General features: G+C 41.7%; 1 protein-coding gene and 1 long non-coding RNA gene across 3 annotated transcripts in view; one reads left to right on the top strand and one right to left on the bottom strand.

Moving 5' to 3' along the window:
* Positions 1 to 18,173, bottom strand: part of trim45 (tripartite motif containing 45) — a 29,079-nt gene extending 10,906 nt beyond the window's left edge. The window contains exons 1-4 of one of the 2 annotated variants that reach the window (XM_060833076.1): positions 17,071 to 18,173; positions 12,145 to 12,881; positions 3,213 to 3,342; positions 1,910 to 2,024 (exon numbers count right to left, since the gene is read on the bottom strand). In XM_060833076.1, the coding sequence (XP_060689059.1) occupies positions 1,910 to 2,024; positions 3,213 to 3,342; positions 12,145 to 12,881; positions 17,071 to 17,501 (1,413 nt within the window). In that variant the 5' untranslated portion in view covers positions 17,502 to 18,173. The remainder of the gene's footprint in view (positions 1 to 1,909; positions 2,025 to 3,212; positions 3,343 to 12,144; positions 12,882 to 17,070) is intronic. The other variant, XM_060833077.1, reaches the window with a different exon arrangement.
* LOC132820780 (uncharacterized) lies at positions 3,241 to 14,619 on the top strand. The gene is made up of 3 exons (XR_009645239.1): positions 3,241 to 3,348; positions 14,275 to 14,346; positions 14,518 to 14,619. It is a non-coding gene; the product is annotated as an uncharacterized LOC132820780 (long non-coding RNA).
* Positions 18,174 to 23,343: the final 5,170 nt, after the last annotated feature.

Below are 23,343 nucleotides of genomic sequence, written 5' to 3'. Positions count from 1 at the left end.
AGGAAAAATTTCAAAGTCTTGTTAGCTTTTGAAGAATCAGTGAATGGAGCAGGAGGGCATATGGTGCAAATTGTGGAAAGTCCTTAAATCAGTGACCAGCTATGGAACAAATGTGAGGCACTTATAGAAAGTCACGAGGAATTAGAAATGGAAGATGCAGAGTTCTGAAACATATTTAACCAAATGCCAAGTATGTTAAGGAGACTGCTACAGTGATTCTGGAAAGTGCACCAAGAAAAGGAATGGTATTTCTGACTGGTTGTCCTGGAGCTTCACTTCCCTCACACTCCCATACTCTGACATTAGACCCCTCCCCCTTCCACCAGAGAACTTAAGCACATCCCAGAAGGGTCAGTACCTTGGGAAATATCTTGCTGACTTTACCTATGATAGGAGGCTATAGCAAGAAGGGAGCTCCAGGAGTTTGACTCAGCCATAATGAAGGAGAGGCAAATAGTTCCAAGTCAGGATGGTGAATGTTTTAGAGGGGTATTTGCAGGAGATGGCCCCATGTATCTGCTTCCCTTGTCCTTCTAGGTGGACATGGTCATGGGCTTGGGAGGTACTGTATAAGGACCTTTGGTGAATTTCTGCACTGTACACAACTACTACTGCTAGTACTCACTGCTGCTACTAAATGTCGGTGGTGGAGGTAGTAGGTGCTTGTGGACATGGAGCAAATTAAGCAGGCTGCTTTATCCTGGATGGTGTCAAACTTCGAGTGCAGTTGGAGCTGCACCCATTCAGGCAGATGGAGAGTATTCTCTCACACTCCTTAACTGTGCCTTGTGGATGGTGGACAGGTTTTGGGGAGTCAGGAGGTGAGATAGTCACCACAGTATTCCTAGCATTTGACCTGCTCTTGTAGCCACTGTATTTATGTGGTGAGTCCAGTTGAGTTTCTGGTCAATGGTAAGCCACAGGATGTTGACAATGGAAGATTCAGAGACAGTGACCTCATTGAATGTCAAGGAGCACTGGTTAGATTGTGTTGTATAGGAGATAATCATTGCCTAGCACTTGTGTAGTATGAATGTTAATTGCCACTTGTCAGCCCAAGCCTGGATATTGCCCAGATTTCATTGCATTTGAACATGAACTGCTTCATATCTGAGGAATTGCAAATGGTGGTGCATATTTTGCAAACATCCCCACGTTTTGACCTTATGATGGAGGGAAGGTGATTGATGAAACTGAAGATGATTGAGTCCAGGACACCATCTTGAGGAACTCCTGCAGTGATGTCTCAGAGCTGAGATAATCTTTCCTCAACAATCCATTTAACTTACCTCTGTCATCGACAACCTGATGAAAAGTGTCGATGACAGTGCCATCAAGTTGTACTGACATTGCAATAACCCGAGAGTGACTCCAAGTTTAGGTTTTATCAGGGCCACTCAGCTCAAACTCATTACAGCTTTGGTCCAAGCGTGGAACACAGCGGAACCCAAGAGGTGAGAAAAAAAATAAATGCCTTTGACAACAAATCAACATTTGATCAACATGAACTAATTTTTAAAAACAGGAAGAGAGAACTTACTGCAAAGATTGCAATGCTGTGAAACAGCTCAATAAAATAATCCACATAAGGACAAAGAAACACCTTATATTTCACTCTCCACACGCTAAAATGAACCACAAAACAACAATGCTTCTAATTAAATATTCTAGGGGCATTTTTTGAGTAAAGTGTACAGTATATCAGAAGTGTATATTTTACATGGTCATGTGTATGCTTTCCAGAGGCAAGTATATTTAGGTGGTCAGATGCAACCACAAAACTCACTTAGAGACACAGAGGAACTATTTTAAACTCTCTCTGAAAAGGTTGTGTTCAAGCCAGGATCCAAAAGATATGAAGAGCCAAGACAACATACATCCTTGTGGCCTCCATCCTTTGTTCACTCACCTGTACATGCTGTCCCTTCACACAGACATATCCCTCATACAAGCCTGATACTCGAGGAGTGTACATAAATCGATAAGTTCCATCATGATTGTCGTGCAGTATTGTCTTGAGACTGCTGCATGAAATAGAAGTATTCACACATTTTCCATTCAGTTAAACAATGGATTACTATTAAAGTATTTTAGGATTGAATATTCCTTTTAAAAAAGCATACAAATATAGGTGGACACAAAATGAGAAGAGGAAACCACATGACTTCACTCATATCTGGATTACTCACATTCCATTACTGAAATGTAATGTAAGCAACTGGTCTATTTTAATATTCAATTTCTTAAGAATTTTGAACTTCAGTTCAATATTTCTCAGAATAACCCAAAAATAAATTGTAAGGTTATATAAATTAAATGCATCAGTACATTCAATCATTGAAGCCCCACATAATAGGAGTAATGTGGAGCATGGCATACATTATGCACACATAGTTGGGAGAAAAACAGGTGACTTTGGACTTATTTTGAGAAAGTTTTTCCACTAGAGACTTTTTGACCTCAGGTCTGGACCTGTTATGGAGTAATTGATAGAAACTAGCTGTCATGATTAATCATCAACTCCATCACTATGTCATGGATTGTATCAAGATCAGAACAGTGGAAGTTGAATTGGGATCTTGGCCTTTTTGCCCATGTAGCAATGCTGCATTTCTCTTGTTCCTACAAAGGGATCTACAGAAACATCCAGAGAAAACAGCAAGTCATTGAAAGGAGATGAAAGCATTGCTTTTTTTTTTGCTTTAAAAGCTTCATTATTACGTACAAGAACAGCTTGAACAAGAAAATAAGGCTGGAATGAGATCAACCAAATAGTGCAAGTATTTTGTAAATAGCCAGTACAATCAGCATAGGCGGATAATTAAATTTAGTCTATGGGGAATTTTAGGAAGGTAAGCAATTTTATTTTTAAGAAACTACTCTAAAGATTTAGGAACAATCTTTAAATAACTTTGACCATTTAAAGTCAATGAATTTGTTTTCAAAGGATTCAGGAGCAGAAGCATTTTGAGCGATTATCTGTGATTTGTGCCTTTGGTAAATAAACTATGGTACGTACAAGAACGTTGGCCTAGATTGTGCAATGGCTGGACAGTAAATTTTCCAAACTAGACAGGGGATGTACATGGGGTCCCTCAGAGTTCCTCCAAGGGGTGGACATGCTGTTCAGTAACTCAAACTTAACCCACTTTATGTAGTATTCGTGCTACATTTTGTCAGGCAGTAATTTACAGTACAGTTAAATTGCTCACCATTCTTTATTTTTCTTGCTGTAGATGGCAACCTGAATGGATTCACCTCCTCGCCCCATCTGCTGCCCAGTTTGGTCATTACAGACCAGTACGAATACACTTGGCTGGTCTTGCCGAGCCACATGGAGGCCTGAGTGTAAGCAAGTTAACATTGTTTTATGGAGAATTCAATTGCCTATGTACAAAAACAGCTGACACAAGAAATACATATATACACAAAAATCACATATTCCTACAGGTCCCACTTGCCCAATATGTACAGAAATCATGAATTTCATCAATGTGACTCCATCCACACCCTAACACTGCACTGACTAGAAGGTGCTGTGGAAGTACTTTGTCTGAACATAGGTCAGGGACAATTCAAACTGAAAGAACTCTGGATGCTGTAAATCAGAAATAAAAATAGAAAGTGCTATAAAAATTCAACAGGTCTGGCAGCAGCTGTGGAGAAAAATCAGAGCCCTGAGTGTCGTTCCGTTTCCTCTCTCAGTCAAAGGAAACTACTCAGACACAGTATAATTTTACCTCCATCTTTATTCTGGGTCCTTGAGGGAGAGAAAGAATAATCGCCCATGTGCACACGGACATGAGCTTTCAGTCTTCTCTGGAAGAGCAGTTTCTTAATTAATCACATAATCATTTTACAGGAAGGAGCATCCAGATAAGGCAACATACATATTAATTGGGTGACTGTTATAATCAGCGAGTGTCATTAGCAAAGATTAAGCCATCTGGTGTTACACAATGAATGTTCTGAACTTTAACTGGCTTCACATAATGAATACTTTTCACCTTGTTAAACTGACCTTACATACTGAATGCTTCCAATATTGCTTAATGGCTCCACATAATGACTGTTTTTCCACTTGTTGACCCATTACTCTTGCACCCCACTGTTAACTGTAAGTTCTTATCTGATCTGAGTCATGCTCAGCTAAACATCTTGGTTCACAAAACTCAGAACTTAACTCTTCCCAACCTGCCTATACCTATAAAAATTCTCATGAGGAAGGATCACTTGATCCAAAATGTTAACTCTGATTTCTCTCCACAGATGCTGCCAGATCTGCTGAGATACTGTAGCAGTTTCTATTTTTGTTTCAGGAACAATTCACCTCCCTATCCATTCACTGGCAAGAAATATAACAGCATTCAATTCTCTTGGCTACAGCTGTCTGCTTGGTCTTGGAATCAGGGCATTTTCCATCACCATCCTCACATGAGCAGCTCACATTCTTATGAAAAATTTTGTTTCCTTTCACAATGTACCAGCATCTCTCCAAAAGGGAAGGGCCAATACTTTTCAGAATGCAGGCCATAATTAGTCAAACAAGGTGATAGAGATCAAAATAATCACCAGATATCAGTGGGCATGTTCTAACTTTTGCTCAGTTGCACTGAACAGGAGAAACAAAATGGCAGCCAAGAGTTCAATCCAACAATGCAAATATCTTAAACTACCTCAGATTTATTCCTTGCTGAGCAATTTTCAGACATAGTGGGGAAGTCACACATTGAGCAGCAAAATATATGTAAAGTCACTATAGTAACCAGACTCACTATTTTATATGTCTGCAACTGCAACATGCTTATTTACTTTCCTGTCCTGTTGGTTTTCATTGATGAAATCCATATAGGTAAATTTACTGCTTTATGAAAAATCGCCATACTACTTTAGAGGCAATTGCATGCAATAAAGGATTTGAAAAATTCTTGATATCATTTGTGGGCAGCACGGTGGCACAGTGGTTAGCACTGCTGTCTCACAGCGCCTGAGACCCGGGTTCAATTTCCGACTCAGGCGACTGACTGTGTGGAGTTTGCAGGTTCTTCCTGTGTCTGCGTGGGTTTCCTCTGGGTGCTCCGGTTTCCTCCCACAGTCCAAAGATGTGCGGGTCAGGTGAATTGGCTATGCTAAATTGCCCGTAGTGTTGGGTAGGAGGTAGGTGTAGGGGTATGGGTGGGTTGCGCTTCGGCGGGTTGGTGTGGACTTGTTGGGCCGAAGGGCCTGTTTCCACACTGTAAGTAATCTAATTTAATTTAATCTCCTGTTGATTTTGATAGAAAAAAGCAGGAGGGAAACCAATTTATGCATTGTTCTAATATTATACAAGTTTTGTATGAAGCAAATTTCATAATTAAAATGAAATCGCTCATTTTGGCAATGCATTGAGAAGAGTCAATTGAAGAAGAAGCAATTCAACTTTATGGATTATGTACATTGAAAAAACCCTTGCTGATTATTATTTATTTTATTCTTCTTTCAATTTTGAATAATGAGCTGGAAATGACTGGTGGACTTTGGGAAATAAAAGAAAATATCAGGCAAGCTTTGTTTGTTTGTGAGGCTAAGCCTGGAGACGAGTTGAAGATTGAGACTTGATTAAAATGTTTTTAACAGTCACAGCGACCCCAATCACGTTCGCCCTCCCTAGAAAGAGCAAGGCATTCAAACCAATTTGGCCTTTAATGAGGTCACTATCAATGTGTTTGAAGGAGACCCATGTTCAATAGATAACAGCTGTTGAACTGCCTTAGTAAGTCAATCAGGGCAGGACGAGAATTAAAGTGATGTTTTTTAAACTATGTTTTCTGAGAAATGGTTTTGGGCTGCAGCTACAACAGAATGAAGATTTGAAGAACACTGCCTAATATGACACAGCAACTTCTGGAAACCCAAAGAGACAAAAGCTGCATTAACTGTTCTGCTGTATTTACCTGAATGAGCTGAAAAGATGACCCTGATCAACATTTTAGGAAAACTAGCCAAGGAGTCCACATTTATGCCTGTGAGACAATGCATTGTGAAAGCCATTTAACTAATCTGGCCAGTTTTGTAATTTTATTCATTCCCTTAACTGTGCTTGTTTTGTTTGTCTGCCTATCCATGAATGGGTTAGAAATCAAATGTTTTAGGTTTAAAGCACAGATGTTAATCAGCTTACCATGTTGCTTAATTTTCTCTCTGCTAATGTTAGTTTTTAGTTAATAAATTGTTACGCCCTTTGTTTGAGACACAAAACCAATGTCTTGAAATTAAATTACTCTGGGCTTGGTTATTCGTAAATCTGGTTATGAACATTGAACACTGATTACTTTGGGGCACTTCAATAGTTTAATTTTAGATTAAATTAGATTAGATAAGATTACTTACAGTGTGGAACCAGATCCTTCAGCCCAACAAGTCCACACTGACCCTCCTGAAGAAGGGTTTATGCCCAAAACGTCGATTCTCCTGTTCCTTGGATGCTGCCTGACCTGCTGCGCTTTTCCAGCAACACATTTTCACCTCCGAACAGCAACCCACCCAGACCCATTTACCCCTTCACCTAACACTACGGGCAATTTAGCATGGCCAATTCACCTAACCTACACATTTTTGGACTGTGGGAGGAAACCGGAGCACCCGGAGGAAACTTACGCAGACGCAGGGAGAATGTACAAACTCCACACAGACAGTTGCCTGAGGCGGGAACTGAACCCAGGTCTCTGGCGCTGTGAGGCAGCAGTGCTAACCACTGTGCCATCATGCCGCCCATGTGTGTGTGAATCCAATCTCACTCCAAGTAAATGGCCTGGTTCCCACAGAAGCAGTTATGAAGAATACAACCAGGAAGGACGGGATTTCAAAATAATTGCAAAACCTGCTACTGGTGACCGCATTCAGGAAGCCAGCCTTGTTTCATTAAATCATTGATTATTTTTGTCTTACTGGTCACAATCCCCTTTCAACATTGTGCTTGTATGTACGTGTGTATGCTCGCGCATATGCATGAAGTTGCTTATTTAGTACGCGATGCTCTGCTTTGCTTCAGCTGCCTGTCTTCATGCCCTAACAAGCCAATACTCCATTATTTTAGAAGATATGATTTTTAAAACTTTTAACTGATTAAAACCATTATAAATTTGACTAGGATAAGGCAACTTTAAAAATCCAAAGCCACTTCAAGGTTTGGGGTGGCCTCTCTACAATCCAGATCCATAAATCCTGTTACTGCCTCTGGATTGTCAGTTCTTAGGCAAGGAAACTGAAACCATATACAATACTTCAGGTGTGGTCTCAACAAAGCCCTGCTCTCTATAATTATTATAACATTTACTTACTCTTATAATTGAATCCTTTTATTACATACCAAAGTCTAACATACAATCAGTTCTACTAAATACTTGATGAAGCATGTCAACTTTGTGATTCATGGACAAGTATTCTCAAATCTCTGATTGCAAATATTTACCAGTCTCTCACCATTTTAAAGTATTTCTACTCCCATAAAAGTAGGTAGCTTCACACTTCTCCATTTTTATATTCAATCAGCTAAATTTTCTGAATCATTTTGCATTATCCTTGTGACTTTCACTCAGCTTCTTTTCTATTTACTTTTGTATCATCAGTTAACTCTTGTACATTACATATCCTCCTCATTGAAGTCAATGGATTGTATGAAACTGTTGTCCAAGTACTGATCCTTCTGAGACCACACTAGTTAAAGCCTACTAACCCCAAAATGCCTCACTTATTCCTACTCTATGTTCCTTGTCCATTAGCCAATCCCCAATCCATATTACACAAAGAAACCAAAGAACTGCATATGTTGGAAATCGAAAACAAAAAACAGAAATTGCTGGTACAGTAAGAGAAAGCAGAGTTAATGTTTCTGGTCCAGTGACCCTCCTTTAGGGCTGAGTGTACTAGGAAAAGGTTGGCAGAGATGTTGAAGATAGGGGTTGAAGGAGGAGGAGGTGCAAACAATGGGTGGAGATCAAACCCAGAGAGAGAAACAACAACAACAGTTGAGCAGGAGTGGGTCATCGTCAGTCTGGGAGAATCACTTTCCATTAATGAGGACTATTGAGCCTATCCTAAGAGTCTAATATTGGGTATGTGCCACTTTATTACCCTTTTATGTGCCACTTTATTGAATGATGTTTGAAATTCCAAGCACAATACATTCACTGGTTTCCCCTTTAGCAACTTGTTAGTTACAATCTTTAAAAAGTTGATTGAAAATGCCCATGATTTCTTTATTACCCTGATTATGTCTCCCTCTAATTTCCTGATTTATATTCCATTTGACAGCATACATGGAGGCTATAAAGTGCTCCCATTAGGGATATTTGCCCCTTGTTGCTTCTAAGCTATTACACAAAGTAGTCTACTCCTTGATATGCTGGGCAGTGATTCCTTGTCTCTATTGAATATATTCCATAATTTATTATTTGTTCTAACCCCTCCTCCTTTTCCATTCTACCCATCACTTCTAAACCTTGGATTATTTATTTCCCAAACTTAGCCACTCTGCAACCATGTTCTGGATTTAACGCTTCCCCCACCAATGGGTTTGAAGGTCGTGGAAAGAGATGTTAAATCCAGTTAAGTTAGCATGGCCATAGCCTATCTATGGGCCCTACACCCTCTGCATCATACCAGCTACAACGGTGATACTGGGGCAGATAACGGAAACTGCAATGAGAAAGAGCTGTTTTTAAAAACATGATTTACCAGGATGGCTGCAGAATTTCACAACAAGGAATTTAATACCTGTTGTGAACTCTGTTTTTGTGGCTTTGGATTCCTGCAATGTCCAGATAATCAGAAACCAAGGGGTTGTTTACAAGTGAAGCTGATTGTAGTTTTCAGCTGACTAACAGTCAATAAATCAGTTCAAACCTGAAGGAAACCAATTACTTGTCTTACAGCAGTTGCTATATCCTGTGACTTTTGAATTGATACATCAGAGATATTTTCCAACTGAATCAGTTACTCTGTATTTCTTAAAATCGACTGGCAGAAGTAATCCAGGGAAAGATAACTGACTAACACAGGAATCTGGCCAGCTGAAGGTCTACCTCAAAATAAGAAAGGAAATTGCTGGAAAAGGTAAGCAGGTCTGGCAACAGCTATGGAGAGAAATCAGAGGTAACATTTCAGTCTAGTTGTCCTTCCTCAGAACTGCGAAGCTCTTACAGCATTTTCTGTTTTTGTTTCTGCTTTCTCGCATCCACAGGTCTTTTAGTTTTTATTATGAATTACTTCAACATTGGAACCAGGAAACAAAGACCACTCAATTGACTTTGCAGTTTTTTCTATCTCTGATAATAATGTATTTTCCCTATTTATTTGTACAGGTGTGTATAAAGGGAGCTTATAGGGGAATTAGAGTTTTAGTTATATGTCAATAGTTCATATCCATGCAGCTAAAGTTGAATTACTTGGAATAAATAATAATTCTTGGTTGGTACAGAAACCTGGTCCATACTTTATGTCAACCTTGGTCTGAAAGTCAGATGAAGTGAGGTATGTACCTTAAAAAAACGTTCACATTTGGCACAATTCTCAGAATATTAGGGTTCAATATACAGCACACTACCCCAGCGGGTGGCAACATCTGTTATACACTGCCCTCCACGAGCGCAATTGCAATCGAAATCTTGCTTGCTTTCACTTTGCTAGATTTGCTTTCTCTCTTTTTTAAACCCTTTGAGATGGCAGTTTCCCAAGATTCTGAAGCTCACACCTCCATTAAACACATCTTTTGTTTCTTTACTTGTCATGTTAAAACCTCTCTTTTGCCTTGCACCATCAAGACTTTTGTCATTTAATTTCTCCTGCCTTCAACCCTATCGCTGACCTGCCCTTTTGTTCTTTTTTTTTAAAATAAACCCTATCCACTCTTCAACTGCTTAAAACATTTACATTTCTCACTTGCCCGGTTATAATGGAAGATTGTGACCTGAAATATTAATCTTGGACTGAATTTTCTGTAACAGTGGTAATAGTGGTAAGAATAAATGAGGGCCCGACCCCAAACCCATCAAGATGGACCGAAAGGCCCACCAGTCAGGCTTGGAGAAACCACTCGATGGGCTTTCAGCCTGGATCACCACCTGGGACTGTGATGCCCTACCTGCTTGGAGCTGCCAGTCAGAGGCCAAAAGTCACAGGGTCGGAAACAAAGGCAGGGAGTTGGCTTGCCACTTACTAATCTGGCTGCAAGGGTTTTGACCCATTGAGGAGGTGGCCAGTGTTTTTGCCACCTGGGAACAGAGTTAATAGTGGCAGTGACATGAAGAGGTCAAGGGTCTTGGCTGTTGGTGTGCTGGGAAGCTGGTGAGGATCTCCCCCGATGCCAACCTGCCCAATTACATTCCCACCCCAATACTTTCCCTGCTGCTTTTCAGGGAGGTGAAGATTCCAGTCTTTATTTCTCCCTCCACCAAGGCTCCTGAACTGCTGATTATTTACTGAATTTTCTGTTATTATCACTGACAGCAACGAATGGATTTCCATGTTATTCTGCACACATGGGAACTCCTAAAATTGCTGTCAGTTTCTGTAGAACACTGACAGTCTCACCACTGTTACCAAAGCAAAGTTCACGTGAAAAGAGTTTTTTTTAAGTTTCTACAGCCTCAGTTATGAGCTTTCTGATTAGTTCAATGTTGACCCTGTCTGAATATTCTGACTGAATCGAGTGATGATTTGTTCTTGCTACTGATAAAACATGATGAAGGTAAGTGTCCAAGGGCTTCCGGCAAAGTGATAACAATGGATCCAAAATTGGCTGAGGCAGGAAACAGAGGGTGATGGTAGAGGAAAAATTCTGTGACAAGTCTATTTCCAGTCAATATTGGGGCCCTTGCTGTGGAGATGCACGTTAATGATTTGGTTTAAATGTAGGGGGTATGATCAGAGGTTTGTGGATGACAGAGAAACTGGTAGTGTGGTAAAAAGTGAGGAGAATAGCCATAAACTATAGGAGGACACCAATTATGCAGCAATGGCAAAAGGAATGCAGCCTGGAATTCAGCTGGTTAATGCATTTAGTGAGGGCTAACAATGCAAAGCACACACGTGGAATGCTGGGACCTGAGCACATACTGAAAATCAGAGAGACCTCAGTGTGCATGCTCACAGATTCCCTGAAAGACGCAAGGTTTGTGATAAAGTGATTAAGAAGGCATATAAGATACTTGCCTTTATTAGCGAGGTACAGAATACAAAAGCAAGGAGGTCAGGCTGAAATAACTCCGCTGTATAAAACACTGGTTAGGTCACAACCAGAGTATCACAGGCAGTTCTAGTCACTAGAAAGGATGCAAAGGAGATTTATCAGGAGGAAACTTAGCTGAGCCATGAGGAAAAATTGGAAAGGCTAGAACTGTTCTTCTTCAAGTAGTAAAGATTGAGAAAGGACTACGTAGGGGTGTATACAGGGTTTTAAGGGGCATAAATGGGATGGATACAAAGGCACTTCTTCTCATTAGAAATTAGGTCAATATCCAGGTGCCATAAATTTAAGGTAAAAGATAGGAGACTAAGAAGAGAGTCAAGGATAATGCTTCTCAACCAAAGGATGGCAGGAATCTGGAACTTAGGGCCTGAAAGGCTGGTTGAGTCAGAAATACTTGTCATATTTAATTTGTAGTTCCATATTTACTTGTAGTGCAATAGATTCAAGGCTTATGGACCAAGAGATGGAATGTGAGATTAGTGTAATCAGATCTTTGTTGGTGGGGGAAGACATTACGGGCAAAATGGCTTGCTTCTGTGCTGTAAATGTCCAAGTCTACAAGATATTCTTTTTTCACCCATTCGTTATAGTGCTAAGCAAACCTGGAAAACAGATGTGGCCTTGATTTACCTTCATAACACGTCCAGCATGTTACCACCCTGGGACCACCAGCATTACCTACTTTCTTTATCACAGACTTTCTCAATGCTTTATTTGCTAGACATCCGAATGGACGGTCCTTATTTCATATTTAGCACTTCCACCATTCCATTTGGCTACAACCTCACACTGAAGTCTGTAACATGATCCTCAATTCTCACACTGCACCTAAATCCATTTGAAGAGGAAGAATATTTCAAACGCTTTTAAAAGGAATTCCACAGTTGAAAAGTTGTGATCATCTTTCTCTCACTTACCTTCACCCTGAAGGAGACACTTACTGGGATCAAGTGTCTTTGTGACAATGATTCCGAATACCTCAAATCCGTCGCACTGTCCTGCTTTCTCCTGTTGCTGGAATTGTACTCCATCATCCTCTCTGGGGTGAGTGCTGTAACTTGTCTTATTCAGCAGCTTCAAACGGTTGACCACCACAGGTTTGGTCAGAAGGATTTCCACAGGAGAGCCACTGGTGAGCAAGTGCTCAGTGAAATCCACTCCAGTCTTCATATCTGCCAGGATCTGTTGTAACTGGATCTGCTGAAGATTCAGGGAGTTCTCCTTCTGGATCCTCAGCTCTTCCAGTTCTTTCAAAAGCCTGCTCCGATGTTTCTCCAATGCCCTGATATAATCCTCTGTAAACTGATTAATTTCTTCAGTCACAGTTCTCAGTCGCTTTTGCACCAGCTGCCTTGTATCTGCAATCCTTTGCAAAGTCTCCTGCAATCCAGAAATATGCGGTTGTGTTTGCTTCAGAAGTTGCCTGATGAAGCCGCCATGTTTGTTAATGACACTCATGACAAAATCACAGTTATGATCACGGTGATCCACCACACAACAATCCCTGCATACCAAACGATCACATGTCTCACAAAACAGCCTCAGCTCCTCTGCAGGATGAGCAGAGCACATAATGGACTTACTGACTCTCTCATTTCCACCTTGTAGGTCTGTTAGTGCCACTGTATTGTGAGAAGCAGTCATCTTCTGTCTCCTGCAGGGGGTGAAGAGATTTGTTTTAGAGCTTTAACAATATTAGATTAGATTACTTACAGTGTGGAAACAGGCTCTTCAGCCCAACAAGTCCACACCGACCCGCCGAAGCGCAACCCACCCATACCCCTACATTTACCCCTTACCTAACACTACGGGCAATTTAGCATGGCCAATTCACCTGACCCGCACACCTTTGGACTGTGGGAGGAAACCGGAGCACCCGGAGGAAACCTACGCAGACACGGGGAGAACGTGCAAACTCCACACAATCAGTCGCCTGAGTCGGGAATTGAACCCGGGTCTCAGGCGCTGTGAGGCAGCAGTGCTAACCACTGTGCCACCGTGCCGCCCACTAATATGATGACCAGAATGTTTTTATATTTTTAATTACATACATTTATTTCTAAAATGATCATGACTCACATCATAATGCTCAACAAAGATATATTTTGCTGAGAAAGAAAGACTCAGCCAGAAGAATAAACCATAGTGGCTGACTAAGGAAGTTATGGATGGCATTAAATGGAAAACAAGTGTAAAATACTGTGGAAATTAAACATGATTTGGAGATGCCGGTGTTGTATACAAAGTTAAAAATCACACAACACCAAGTTATAGTCCAACAGGTTTAATTGGAAGCACTAGCTTTCGGAGCGCTGCTCCTTCATCAGGTGGTTGTGGAGTATAAGATTGTAAGACACAGAATTTATAGCAAAGGTTTACAGTGTGATGTAACTGAAATTATACATTGAAAAAAGCCCTGGATTGTTTGTTAAAGGTTCTCATTTGTTAGAATGACCATGTTAATTTCAGAAATTAGAGGTTGGCAAGAAGTTAGGAACAGTTTTGAAACAAACCAAGGGAGATTGTAAAAAAAAAATTGAAAAATAGATAAGGAAACTAAATGCAAAATACATCAATACAAAAGGCAGTGAGCTTCCATAAGTATATAAAACAAACTGTCTTAAGTAAATATTAATATATTATACTATTAGCAATGGAAAACTAGTAAATGGATGAGACTTGGGACGAAAATGTTAATTCTACCTTAGAGTCATAGAGTCGTACAGCATAGAAACAGACCCTTCGGTCCAACTCGTGCATGCCGATATCCCAACCCAATCTAGTCTCACCTGCCAGCATCCAGTCCATTGTCTATCAAAGCTGGCTAACAGGTGAATGACTCATTTTCACTCATTAATTTACGGCTTTTCTACCACATTAACATTCATTCTGTTTGCAAAGTAGGGGAAGCTGCTGGTGAAATTCAATTAAACATATTATCAAAACAAAATTACACACGTTCAAGCAGTATAACTCACAGAAACATTAAAAACAGTGAATCACGTATTGTCCTTTTTGAATCTTTATGTTTTGACTGTCTCTTGCAGGTGGACACTGTCGTATCAGACTATGCTTCAATGTTCTTACATCAACAGCAAGGGAATCAGACTTCAGTACAGGTATAGTATAGGATAATAGTGTTACATTGCAAAACTTCATATTCTTCAATTATAGGTGTGTGATATAATTTTTATAAATTTGAGCAGTTTGAAAACCCAGAGAGAAATGCAGACAAGATTAGATTTCAATTACATTTTCTGCCATCACCACTCTTACCTTTCCACCCACAGAATGAAAATGGAACACAAGGCTCACTTTTCCAGCCCCCTTCAGTTCTACTGAAGAGTAGAATGGGATTTAAAAGGTTGTCTCTGTATCTCCCTCCACAGACACTGCCAGACCTGGTGAGTTTCTCCAGCAGTTTTTTTTTGTAAAATCTCAAATTCTTGTGAGAAAATAATTATAACCATCTCTATAGTAGAAGAAAACCAGGAGGCAAAAAGGTGGGAGGATTTCAGACAATCACTTGAGAAACAGTAATAGACAAACTCGTGAGTCTAACAGCTGACAGACAAAGTTCCTGCAGAGATAAGAGATGTATAGATTGTAATCTTCCAAAATTCCCTAAATTCTGAAAAGTTCCCAGGTGATTGGAAAATGACAAATGTAAAACTCCTATCCAGAAGAGAAGGGAACAGAAAGCTGGAAAACATAGGCTAGTTAGTTAAGTGGGATAAATTTAGCAAAAGCATTTTGTGGGAGAAATCAAAAATTATTCACGCTGGTAGGAAGAAGAGCAGCATAATATTTTAAAGTGGAAAGCTGGAAGAATGTTGCAGTACAGAGAGATCTGGGTGTCACCATATGTTACAGCAAGTAATTAGAATAGGAAATGGAACAATGACTATTATTGCAAATGGGCTGTAATATGTAAGTAGGTACGTATCGCTCCAACACATTAGGGCACTGATGAGACCACCCTAGGGTACTGTGTACAGTTTTGAACTTCTCATTAAAGAGATATAGATTTCATTGGAGGCAGTTCACAGAAGGCTCACTGGGTTGATTCCTGGGACAAAGACCTTTTAATTATTCACTCATGGGATGTGGACATCACTATTCAAATCAATGTCAGAGAACTACTTGCAGTGGCTTATCTTCCCAGTCCCACACTACCACCTCTGGTGCTTCTGAACACTTCAGACCTCGCCCCTTCCTATTCTTTTATACAGGCTGTCAGTGAGGTACATCATCCAAACAACGAGACTCAGCTTTATCAACCACAACTTCTCGTGACCTCTCCAGCGTTAGACTGTCTGTTCTCCTTCTGAATATTATAAAGACCAAAACCATTGCATTCATTCCCTGTCAATAACTCTACCACCCAGCACCATCCAAACGTATAATAGTAAACCAGATGTACATAACCTCTTGTCACAGTAAAAAGTGAGGTCTGCTTGTCACACCTGATGCCAAGATCAGCTCCAATCCATGCATTCACAGCATCATTCAGACTGTAACATCATCTGACCCTCACCACTGTTTCAGCTCAAATTATGCAAAGACTTCATCTATCTGCTTTGTTACCCTGAGATCAGCCCTAACAAACCTCCCCTTCATGTCCAATCTGGTGATTTTTGGACTATATTGGGTTGGGGTTAAATAACACCTCTATTTTGAAATACATATTCTCACTTTCAAATCACTCTATGGTCTCATCTCCTTATCTCCCCCAGCCACCGAACCCTCAGATATTTATTCTCACATATAGCCTCACCCCGCCTATCCCTGCAAGCTCTTCCAGTCCCACCTTCCTGCTGTCCTCTAGTTCTAGTTTCTTGCTTTCAGCATTTCCAGTCCTAACTGTTCCATCATGGTGACTGTGCCTTCAGCTACCTGGGACCGAAACTCTAGATTTCAATCTCTACCTTGATATCATAAGTTAAAAGACTCTTCAAAATCTACTTTGATGCACTTTGCATCATTTGCCTTATTATTTGCTTGTCTGGCTAAGTATTAAACTTAAAAATGTATTGCTGGAAAAGCGCAGCAGGTCAGGCAGCATCAAAGGAGCAGGAGAATCAACGTTTCGGGCAGAAGACCTTCTTCAGCCCTGCTCCCCACACAGACCCATGCCTCATAGCCTGTCGCCATAATCCTGCACTTCCCATGGCTAACCCACCTAGCCTGCACATCCCTGGACATCATGGGTAATCAACCATGACCAATTCGCCTAGCCTGCACATCCCTGGACATCATGGGTAATTAACCATGACCAATCCACCTAGCCTGCACATCCCTGGACATCATGGGTAATTAACCATGACCAATCCAACTAGCCTGCACATCTTTGGCCTGAGGGAGGAAACCAGAGTACCTGGAGAAAATCCATGTGGATACAGGAAAATGTGTAAACTCCACAAAAACAGTTGCCCAGGGATGGATTCGAACCTGAGTCCCTAGTGCTCTGAGGCAACAGTGCAAACAACTGTGCCACCCTAATTGTAATTCCACCACTTCCTCTGGCCGCTCATTTCATACACGCACAAACCTCTGATTGAAAAAAGTTACGCCTCAGGTCCTTTTTAAAGCTTTCCCCTCTCACCTTAAGCTGACACCCTCCATTTTTGAACTCCTCCACCCTTTCTACACCCCACCCCTCATGATTTTATAAACATCTAGAAGGTCACCCCACAGCCTCCCACACTCCAGGGATTAAAACACTCTAGCTACTTCGCCTCTCCCAATAACAAATAGTTAGTTCATCAGAATCATTGTTTGACAGACATGATAAACAAAACTTTAACAGAAACCGGTAACATCCCCAAAGAGCTGGGTTTTACCTGTGTGCTTTAGAGCAGAAGTCACAGAGATTTGTTGAGCAGATGTGACACCTTGTTTCAGCATTCCCATCGTTACAAAGATCACAGACCAGCCGGTAGTCAGGTCTCCTCAGACCTTCCAGGAAAACTTCATTCTGAATGAGATGGTTGCTGGTCAGTTCTCGCAGACCAGCAGCAGGTACATTCACTTCACAGTCACAGACTGGACACAGGATACAGGTCCCAGGCTCGGCGCAGTTGAGTGACCAAGACTCATCCTCCCTCTGAGTCCTGGCAATGGAGAACTGCTCTAAGCCACTCACACAATCCAGGCAGAATGTATGAAGACAAGGCAAGACCCTTGGGTCAGTGTACATGTTTTTACAAATCGAACACTTTGTCCTGCAGCTCCTTGAACTTGGTCCAAAGGTATTTTCCTGACTCTCTGACATTTTTGGATAATATGCACACAACTAAATCTAATTCAAATTCCTAAATGCTATGTATATTCAACATCTCAAAAACCAAAACACAAACTTAAGTATTCTAGTTGGTTAAGTAAGATCTGAAATGTTAATTATTTCTGCTTTTTACTTAAGCTGCCCATTGATGAATATTGTAGGCTCGCAAACATGTATTAAATATTCCCAAAAAAATCCTAGTCCATTCACAGGAAGGTGGCTAAAAATTCAAGACATGTTTCCAGCCGCAGAATGGTATTTTTAACTTGAATATAGCGTTAGGCTTTGTTGTCAAATGTTTAAAATCGATATATTTCGAAAGACTTTGCCATCATTCATTAAATTGCGACAGTGATTGACATTATAGTGCGGACCACCATCTAACATGAAACAGCCGATTTCCCGTCAGCTAAATATAAATTAACCTGGTCTCGACTCGTAACGCAATCCCTGCTATTCACTCAACCACAACCACCGACTCCACCAACTTTCCATAACTTTGTTTCTTTCGGTTTTCTCCATTGTTTAAAATCCGAACAAAGAACACCGCTGGTCCAGAGTAAAGTTTCCAACAGAAACTTCCAAACTATTCACTCTAACTCCTCACCGCCCTAACTTCCTTTGTGATTGACAGCTGAGCCAAGCCAACCAGCAGTTCCCACACTCAGGTCGATCCCAGAAAGCGCTTGGTCGATGCTCAATGCTCAAGAGTTTTCCAAGAGGCATTTCAGGCAGAAGTGTCTGCAAGGTGCTGCCAGTGCAGGATCGGAGGGCAAGTGACAAGAAGTCTACCCTTTTTATGTCATCTCCATGCGCGTTCACGAGTCTGCCAAACTTGCACAAAATGTTGCAATTATTTAGGAATATCTGTACAGCGAACAGAAAAATCAACATATCAGTAAGCAGCAGCCTTGTCTCAGCTGGTAGGGCCCACATCGCTGAGGTAGAAGGTTGTGAATTCAAATCGAAGTCGAGGAGATCATCTCACGTTGTCACTTCAGCGAGGGAGTTTGAGCTATCCATCTTTCAGATGAGATGGTAAACCAGGGCCCTATCTACTCTCTTGGGGATGTAAACAATTCCAAATCGCATTCTTGTGACAGTATTGGAAACACTTGCATTTATGTAGCACTTCATTACAAAACACTTCACAGTGTTTTGTAATGAAGTTTTTAGATTGTAATCGTGATTTTAATGTAAGAAATTCCAGCAAGAACCCACAAAACACAATTTGATATTGCTCTAACTGACCAGCCTCTATCTCAGGACTCCTCTCTTAATCTGACTAGAGACAAAAAAAAACTGCAGATGCTGGAACCCAAGGTAGACAAGCAGGGGGCTGGGAGAACACAACAAGCCAGGCAGCTCAGGAGGTGGAGAAGTCCACATTTCAGTTGTAACCCTCCTTCAGGACTGGGGTGGGAGTGGGGAGGAGCTGAAGATAAAAGAGGGAGGTGGGGTTAGGGTGGTCAAGGGGGGTAGGTGAAGACAGGCAGAAGGTACGACCTGGTTGGTCAATGGGAGGAGTGAATCTGGTTGGTGGCAGGGAGCAGTGGGGGGTGGGGGAGGAGCTGGTAGGGGAGTCAGAGGATAGAAAGGGAGGTTAATTGAAATTAGAGAACTCAGTGTTGAGTCCTCTGGGCTGTAGGGTGCCTAGGCGGAAGATAAGGTGTTGTTCCTCCAACAGGTGCCTTGATTTTGGCAATGGAGTAGGCCAAGGATGGACATGTTGGAAAGGATGTGGGAAGGGGAATTAAAATGGGTGGTCACTGGGATGTCCAGTAGGCCCCTGTGGACCAGGCTATGATGCTCGGTGAGCTTTCCCTAAGCTTACTTTTGGTCTCCCCAGTGTAGAGAAGGCCACATCGGGAGCACCTGATGTGTACTGGCAAGTTTTGCATTTTTTTCTGGTTGCAGGAGAAGGTACCTGGATGTTCGGTGGCGGGGGTGGCATGAGCCAAGGAGTGTCAGAGGGAACGGTCCTTGTGGAATGCAGAGAGGGATGGGGAGGGGAAGATGTTCTTAGTGTTGGGGTCTAGTGGAAGTGTTTGAGGATGACGTGTTGGATGCGTTGGACCCCAATAGTCTCCGCATTCAACGCATCTTCCTCAAACATTTCTGCTAACTCCGACTAGAGCCCATCACTAAGAACATCTTCCTCTCTCCATCCCTCTCTGCATTCCATAAGGACTGTTCCCTCCGACACTCGTTGGTTCACGCCACCCCTGCCACCGAACATACAGGTACCTTCCCTGCGACTAGGAAAGGTGCAAGACGTGCCAGTAGAGCACCCCCTCACTTCCATCCAGGGGTCCAAATAGTCCTTCCAAGTGAGACAGGGGTTCACCTGCCTCTCTTCCACCCTAGTTTACTGCATCGGGTGCTCCCAGTGTGATCTTCTCAACATCGGGGAGACTGAACATAAACTCAGCATCGCAGCCGGGTCCACAGGGGCCGATTGGACCTCCCAGTCTCCGCCCATTTCAGTTCCCCCACCCATTCCCTTTCCGACATGATCATCCTTGGCCTCCTCCATTGCCAAAACAAATACAGCGCCTATTGGATGAACAACACTTATCTTCCGCCTGGGCACCCAACAGCCCAGAGGACTCAACATTGAGTTCTCCAATTTGAAATACCTCCCTCTCCATCCCAGACACTCTTCCCAGCCCCTCTCTGTCCCTTCCACTCCTCCCAGCCACCAACTGGATCTATTCCCCCATTGACCAACCAGGTCATACTTTCTGCCTGTCTTCACCTATCCCCACTTCGGCACCCTGCCTGCACTACTCCCTTTATCTGCAGATGCCCCTACAGCCACCCCCAGTCCTGAAGAAGGGTTACACCCGAAATGTCAATTTCTACACCTCTGATGCTGCCCGGCTTGCTGTGTTTTTCCAGCCTCCGATCTGTCTACCCTTCACTTAATCTGACTCACTTTGTGCCCAATTCCATGTGCACAGCATCTCTGTAATGCCTTTTCATAGGTTTCCCCTTCAGCCAGAGCTAAAAGGGTCACAGTACTTCTTGTTGTGATAGTTGTTGTGGGGTAATTATTGGCTTGGCCAGTAGGGATTACTCCCTCACTGTTCTTCGAGATAGCACCATTGGTAGAATCCTCCCAGCCCTGAACAACATGAGCATTGATGAGTCATTTGGGGAAATGGCAGAAATTAGATTCTTGGCATCAACAAAAGAGATTCATCAGTTTTTAATGGCAAGACAAGAATCTTGGTATTAAGCAACTAGAGGGGTATTTACACCCATTTGCATGTAATAGCATGCCATTACTATCTAATTCCACCTCATTGATGTGTAGTTTCCTTTAGCCCCAATGAATGGAAGGAAACTAGATAGGGTCAAGTCCTGACATGAAAGTCAGAGCAGTAATCTGGTGATTCCATCTTGCTGTTTATTCCTCTGTGCCTCCATCTTGGACAGCAATCTCCAACATCTCAGAGCATGGTCAACAGCACTCAAGAAGCTTGACACCATCCAGGTCAAAGCAACCTGTTTGATTGGCACCCCATCTCACGGCTGCAATATTCACTCCCTATACATGAACACACGGTGTCAGCAGTGTGTACTGCAAAAGACACAGCAACAACTTGCCACAGCTCCTTAGACACCACAAAATAAAAAAAATGCAAGTAGTGGAAATCTGAAACAAAAACATAAATTTCAGGAGAAACTGTTCTTCAAAACTGTTCTGAAGAATCATCACTGGATCAAAATGTTTAATCTGTTTTCTCTCCACAGCTACTGCTAGATCTGCAGAGCTTCTCCAGCGATTTCTGTTTTTGTCTTTGGACATCACCTTCCAAACCAGTGATTTCTACAACCTAGAAGTACAGGGTCAGCAGATACATGGGAACTCCACTGTTAGTAATTCTCCTCTAAAGCCATTCTCTAACCTGACTTTGAACTATGTTGGTATTTCTTCATTATTGGCTAAAGTAAGGACTGCAGATGCTGGAGATTTGTTGTGAGTGTGATACTGGAAAAGCACAACAGGTCAGGCAGCATCTGAGGTGCAGGAGACCTGATGAAGGGCTTTTGCCCGAAACGTTGATTCTCCTGCTCCTCCGATGCTGCCTGACCTGCTGTGCTTTTCCAGTGCCACACTCTCGATTTCTTCATTATTGCTGATACAAAATCTATGTCTCTGACAACATTATGGGCATATCAGCAACAAATGGACTACAGTCATTCAAGAATTCAACCCAGCACTACCTTCTCAATGGCAATTGGGGAAGCACAGTAAGGGCTGATCTAGCCAGCTTTGCCCATAGAAACATGAAAATAAGGGCAGGAGTTGAAAATTTGACCATTTAGATCTGCTCTGCCATTTCAATATGACCATGGTTAACCATCCAACTCAATATTCTATTCCTATTTTCTCCTCGTGCTCTATGATCAAATTAGCCCTAAGAACTATACCTAATGTCTTCTTGAAAACATTCAATATTTGGGCCTCAACTGCTTTCTGTGGCAGCGAATTCCACAGGTGCACCACACTCTGCTTGAAGAAATATTTCCTCATCTCTGCCCTAAGTGGCCTATCCTATATCCTTAAAATGTGACCCCTGAACCTGGACTCCCCAGTCACCAGGAACATCCTTCCTATGCTAACTTGCCTTGGCCTGTTCATAATTTATAGGTTTCTTCTAAACACCAGTGAGTATAGTCCTTAACCAATCCTGTCTTGCTTCAGCCCTGCCATCATAGAAATCAATCTGGTACAGTTTTATTTCACTTTGTCCTTAGTTAGAACATCCTTCCTCAGATAAGGAGACCAAAACTCTAGGTACGGTCTCACCAAGCCTCTGTGCAATTGCAGCAAACATCGCTGCTCCTATACTTGAATCCTCTCACTATGAAGGCCAACATACCCATTGCCCTCTTTAGAACCTGCATGCCTACTTTCAATGGCTCATGTACAAGAACACCCTGGTCTTGTTGCATCCCCTTTCCCAATTTATTGCATTTAGATAAAATTAGTTACTTAAATTAAAGAGAAGTAAAATTGGACAGTACATTCCATTCTGGTCCTCCCTGCACATGTTCAGTTACAGGTGAAAATCCATTCACTGCTGACAAGGTTTCTATCCTCCGCATGTAAATTTTACTGAATTGATACAAATTCAGTTGGGGACAGTTATTTTAAAAACCAAAAACTTGTTAAGACACTAAATGCATACGGTTTATGTGAACCAATATTTTCTAGATGTCATGTTGTCTCTTTGATTATTTGTTATATGTTTCACCTTGACGGCAGCTTGAAAACCATAGCATGGATCTTGTTTGCCTGCAAACTCTTCACTTTGTTACATACCACAATCACCAGAGTTGACTCAGAAAGTTCACAAGTTTCAAATGCTAAGGCTATTTACCAGATAGTTTCTTACTCCTGCTAAGTACATGCAACGCCTGCACACTTTTAAGTGGTTAGGTCTACATCAACCACATAGCTAATCGGAATGTTTTTTGACTGTGCTTTTCAGTGCTGTATCAGAAAAATATACAACTGCAGTCCACAGACCAAGCACTTCTATATGTGTTAAACTTTCTGTTCTTTGAACTTTTTTCAGTGTGGACTTTGCATGCTTGTGGTGGAGGCACATTTTTAACCAAAGTGCACCTTTTAGGCATACAAGGGATTTACACATAAACAGAATAGATACAGATACTAAATACACGCAATATGATGTCCTTATTAACAATAAAGTGCCCCTTCCTTCCAATCCACAACCATGCCCCCACCCTACCCAATTTCCAAATGGCAGATAACATTGCTATACACTTACTGACAAAATTACCATGGTTAAACTGC

The sequence above is a fragment of the Hemiscyllium ocellatum genome, chromosome 12 (assembly GCF_020745735.1).
Source record: "Hemiscyllium ocellatum isolate sHemOce1 chromosome 12, sHemOce1.pat.X.cur, whole genome shotgun sequence".
Taxonomy (NCBI): Eukaryota; Metazoa; Chordata; class Chondrichthyes; order Orectolobiformes; family Hemiscylliidae; genus Hemiscyllium; species Hemiscyllium ocellatum.
The sequence above is the reverse complement of the archived record's forward strand: the minus strand, read 5'-3'. Positions and strand labels throughout refer to the sequence as shown.